The 5,651-nt window shown below is 39.5% G+C and overlaps 1 protein-coding gene across 1 annotated transcript; it reads left to right on the top strand. All coding sequences in view use genetic code 11, as the record gives it.

Annotated features, from left to right (window-relative positions):
* Positions 1–477: 477 nt before the first annotated feature.
* EGR_07061 (hypothetical protein) lies at positions 478–5,606 on the top strand (the record flags this gene model as incomplete). The annotated part of the gene is made up of 6 exons (XM_024496310.1): positions 478–567; positions 609–767; positions 3,268–3,561; positions 3,606–3,649; positions 4,170–4,315; positions 5,455–5,606. 6 exons carry the CDS (start codon positions 478–480, stop codon positions 5,604–5,606), a joined length of 885 nt encoding a protein of 294 aa, XP_024349237.1.
* Between the last annotated feature and the right edge of the window lie 45 nt (positions 5,607–5,651).

The raw sequence follows: 5,651 nt of genomic DNA, 5'->3' as shown, positions 1-5,651 counted from the left end.
AGCTTTATAAATATTTGGTGATTTTGATAGGCTAGATGGGGTGGATAAATGTCTTGATGGATCGTTGAAGCTTTTATTTCTTCCGTCATACTTTTTCCAACTTCCTCTCTTCCTTTCAAATGCATAAATTGGTCAAATGAACTTTTTTTGCCATAATTTCTCATTAAGCACAATTGTTTGGAGTTTTTCACGTCTTTAACATGGGGCCACGCATTCAGAATTATGAAATTTATGATTGAAATCTGTTTGCTAATAAGTCTTATCTACCTCTCGATAAAACCCTGTTTCCGAATATCGCTCGTGGATGCGAAGAATTGTTGAATGCTTGATTAGATGGTTGAGTGGGGGAGACGAAAAGGCACGTGAAAAGATGGGTGACAATGTTGATAATTAATGAATGAACAAGACTCTTGATACATTCATCTATCCTTGCGTAGATGGACGGATGAATGGGTGATAAGGTTGAGGGATGCGTACATGAATGAGTTAATAGCCGAGTGTATGATTGGTACATCTTTTCTTCCCTTCGCGAAATGTCATTTCTCCCCATTAGTACTAACTGCGAAGGTTAGTTTGATGGCTGCCACTTAAACTCCATTATTTTTTAGCGTATTGTGCAACACGAACTCACAATCTGCTTACGAGATAACGTATATCAGGCTCATGCCATCTGCAACAGAAGTCTGCTTACCTCAAAAACCTTATCAATGAAAAATTTCAAAAGCTCTGTATTTGAAAAGTCGCATTTGTCAATCCTAAATGTCTCGGTAGTTCGCTAAGATCTGCCATTCGGGTCTACGGCTATCACTGTTATTCTACTCCCTCAAGTATAGAAAATGAGGCCAAAATATGCAGTGGCATTTTTTCAGAGTCAGGTCTCTTGCTTGCTTCATTTTTGAATGGCAAGTCGTCTATTGGTTGAAGTACACGTCGGGCTAGATGCATGACTACACAGATGAGCAGTTAGATAAAATGATAAAGAAACTGTCAGGTTGATGAATGAATAGGGTGATAGCTAGATGAATGAGAGAGTAGATTGGTGTCTAGGTTGACAAGTGGTTGCATACATCGATGTTTGGATACGTCAATCACTAGACGGGACAGATGGCCAGTAGAATGAATACATTGTTTCGCAGCGTGGCCCATTTTTGACGTGCGTTTATCTGACAACTGAGCAACTTTCCTTGGTTAGAATGCACTCCGAACTGCTTCACTAACGTACGCGACTTTGTAAAAATGTCTATTTTTATAATATGTAGTAATAGGTGAAGATGCCTTTAATTGAAAGTGGTAGGTACTCAACAATCTGTTGATCGTCACTATTAGATGTGGTTTGGCAAAAGTATCGTAATCGCATATGGTTACGTTTCACACTTTCATGGAGGTTAAATTCATTTCAAAATGCAATTTGACGCACCCACCACCAAGGTCCCAAGCAAATCGACTACCACAGCCACGCAGGTGTTTTATTGTTTTACCTTGACATCGGCACTCGCACTACCAAATTGACCACCTCAGCCGTTGCTCAAAACTGAGAAAGTGTAGCAATTCTTCTTGGAACAAGAATAATATCCGGCCTCTTCTTTGTTTCAAAATCATAATTTTGAGAGGCCAGTTGCTATCATAAACTAATAAAGAACGCATACTGTCACATATTTGCGACGCTAAGCTCAGGTAAGAAGATTGGAATACCACACTTTCTAAGCTTATTTTCTATGGGATTTGGGGGTTGAAACTAATGTAAGAGTAGGTACTTTTACCTATTTTCAGGGGAGAATGCCTTAGTGCTTCGTAGCAATGAATAAGTGCCCAAAAAGGAAGTCTCGGTTTTCTTTGACCTCTCCTGCAACCGTCAACAAACTGGTCTCGTTTAAATTTAGAAACTGAGGCAAGAAGGCTAAAAAGCTTTTGGGGTCTGGTTTCTCTGCATCGACATAAGTTTTTACTACTGGATTTCTTGCATCATGTTGAAGTACGCTTACAGAAAGCCTTATTGAGGAAGATGAGGAAGGTGCACTAACTCCTCTATCCTCCTTTTGAGAATGTTTACTTCCTTGTTTCTGTACTCATATGCAAAAGTATGGAAGATTGTAAATGATATAGCTGGTATTAATGCATTTCGAGAAGTCACTTCACTTTGGCTACTGTCATTGTAATTTCACTTTTCTGTTAAAAATAATTAAAGGCAATATTTTTATAATAATTGTTTCTCCTATCTTAGCTTCAACGAATGCCTGTTTCTTGACTACGTTTACTACCAGCATTGTATACGTACGACGCCCCAATTTTCTCCCTTGAGTCCGGAGTCAAAAACGCGTCTGATGGAGACTAGTTTCACTAAATCGTATGTCGCAAACCGGTTGGATGGGTTCTGAGCAATAAAATTGACTTAGGCTCATATCAGTCTGTGAGGATTTGCATTTTTGTTCTAAACGGGGATCAGATTTGTCAAAGGAATTAATAGAACTCGCTGTCATATTACACCGCTAGACCATCTAGGAAGTGTTAACTATTTACCTCTAGGGTAGGTCCCGTTTACTTATGATAGCTCATTGAATTTCCACATTTTTATCGATATCGTGTATTGTGTTGTGTATAAATCCTGATTTTACTGGGTTTCGCATCACGATTTCCCTCTACTTAGTTAACTGATTCGGATTTTGACAGCAAAAGGTGTATTCTTTGTTTTAAAAGTGTCAATTAAAGCACTGTACACATTATTAATAAGTTTTTTTTCAGCATTTGATCACGGGATTGGAAGAAATTCCTTAAAGCGACTGAAACGCGTTTGAGATGAGACATTAGGAAACGGACTAAAGTGTTTTACACCGAGAGGACATAAATGAATGCAAGTTTTGCAATTCACGAGCCCATTCTGTCGCTTTCTGATAATTTCAGGCTTCACGCAACAACGCCTTGAAGTCAACAGGTCCCTCTGAATCAATTCAATTTATTTGAACTTTGTCTACTCTTTTTTTCCAGCTCGTCGCCTTAATCGACCAGTATTCGTTCCGCTGCCTCCAGTGGAGGCTGAATCATTGACGGACAACTACGCGGGCTTCTGGGCGAAATCCCAGCTAGACAATTGTTGCCATCTTTTAGGCCATCAAACAGAAAATCAGTTAACGCTGGGTGGACCCTGTGATTTACTTTCTCTGCCGCAAAATTTTGGGTCAGTGAAGTTATCTTTATGACCGTTGTTGATCTCAAAAACGTCCAAAATTGGAAATTCCCGTGAACAGGTCCCGTTATTATAAATAATATTAGCTGTATGAAGGCTCATCCCCAATTTTGTGTCATTTTCTGTTGAATTTGTCGTCCGCAACTCAATCAAGTTTTGATTATGTCAAACTTCGTCGCTGCTCACTCGCAACAAACGCTTTGGCTCATCCTTATCCATTACTTTGGTTTCGGCTTGCATCTCTCATAGGGCTGAACGCCCTTCTAGAGTACATTCGTCTCTGGGAAGAGAACTTTTTATTCCAATCATCTGCCGACCCACTACAAATCCGTTCAGCACCAGCCACACGTACCTCATCCCTTGGTGGTTATTTTTTTAAAGTGGGATCCCCATTTGGGACTTCACAAAAATTGACCCTAAATAGATAGTTATTCGAAAGGCAGATGGAATAGTGAGCTCTAATGAGAAGTAATTTCGTTGATAAGACATTTTTCCATTTTGCACGATGTTGCAAAGTTACCCTTCTTTTGATGACGGTATTCTTTTCAAACTAATACCTCGAAATTATCAAGTTTTTTGATAGAATCGTAACAGATTTCAAGGACCTCTTACAAACAGCAATCGTTGAAACTACCTCAACAGATCTGATTAAACTGTTCTGCTTCTAATCCCGCCATGTTGGAGTTCTTTAGTGTCGCTTATGGAGGCTTGAAAGACGACATTTAGACGCCTGATTGAATTTATTATTATGAGTTGCTTGTATGGGCTCTCATAACATCACCGATTATGGGTCGACCATGGCGGATAGCTGCACATAAGCGTGACTACAATCCGTTTTATGATACCATTCAGATTTTCCTGCATAAAGGCTACTTTGCTTGCCATCCATCAGCAATTTCTTAACTTTCTTAAGTCCACCTTAACTTTGCGTGCCTCCTTAAAATGGTATGGGATGGGTCGGCCTCTGGTTGTGCTTCTTCCTTTTAAGTAAAGCCGGAATTTTAGAGTTTTTACTGAAGAAGGAAGGAACAAATGTTAAGGAATGCGAACTGAATTTTCTTCGACTTAGTTCTTTGGATAAATTAGATATTAGAGAGAATTACGAGTTTATTAAACAAGCTTTCAAAATTGCAAGTGTTCTTGATTCATCGCTAGATTGTGTGGTGATGCGGCATTCCACGCGCTGATTGTGCACTGGAATGACTCCTGCAGCCTAAGAATTCCCTTGGCCGAGATTATCACCGGTGAAAAGGTTACACCGCTCAAGTATCTTACCGCTGAGTAGTTAAGTTTCCAAACAACGTCGAAATTAAAACCGTGCTTGAAGTCTTCTGTGTGAAAGAATGCTTGCGGGTTTAAGGGTTTACTCTTCGTTCATAAGGAACATCTTTACACTGTTTAGACATTGCCATCTATCATCTTGATTAGCAGCGTTTGGACTGGTCAGTGCCTGACATGCGGGATTATTGGCAACACACACTTGCCACTGTGGTGTGAAGAACTGTTAAAAGCACCGCTGACACCATCCGTTATTTCATTGACGAAAATGTTTGCCTCGTGACTGCTCTACGGGCTGCATCGACGCTGTCTTCGTGGCTTCGCTGCACATACTAAAGGAGTTTCATGTGGCTGAATTTGCGAATTAGGGAAAGGTTTCTGGAGCGACGTTCGTTATTGTAAGGTGAGGGTATCCGATTCTGCTGCATTGGCATTTCACGCTCCCTATCCTAGTATCATGCCACGCCGACAAATGCGCAAGTTCTGCTAGAGCCCTCGTTTGAAAATGGCAGTTTGTGACCTTTCCACTTAAGACAAAGTTCACAATGTTTATCCTTTTTTTATTAATTGGATGCCTTTTGAGACCATCTTTGCGCTGAGATCGGAATAACACTTTCAAAGCGTGCAAAATTTTAGCAATTTGAAACTTCTTTGTTTTGGCCTGTGATCGGTAAGCAATGTGACCATTGTCTACTTCTATTTGAAGTAGCCGCCGAAAAACGTTTTGACTAAGATTCACTTTATTCACTCCTTTCACTTTTATACGCTTTGAAAAACGTACGGCGAATTGACCCAGATTAATAAATTTTTACTTTCGAAATTGGCTAAAATATTTAAGATAATTAATTTTTAACCGTGAATATCGAGCACAGGTCATATTTGACAATTGAATGAATGAATATGAAGGAGACTTATTTGAAAGGCAGGTCAACTTCCTAAATTTGTTCAAAAACTTTGAAATTACCAGCGATTTTTGCCATTTAATTTTCTTGAAGGTCTTATCAACGAATATCACTCGCGTTTGTCGCCAATCGTTTCTTTCAAAAGTGTTTTAAGTGACCAAACTTCAGAGTGTAATAGACTGGCATTACATCCGCCAAGCACCAACCGTCACAATGTATTCCATTCTATTACAATGAAATTCTAAAGAACTACTCTTTATGTTAGGCAGGTTTGATGGATTGGCTGATGA

Source organism: Echinococcus granulosus, assembly GCF_000524195.1.
Source record: "Echinococcus granulosus chromosome Unknown EG_S00069, whole genome shotgun sequence".
Lineage (NCBI taxonomy): Eukaryota > Metazoa > Platyhelminthes > Cestoda > Cyclophyllidea > Taeniidae > Echinococcus > Echinococcus granulosus.
The sequence above is the reverse complement of the archived record's forward strand: the minus strand, read 5'-3'. Positions and strand labels throughout refer to the sequence as shown.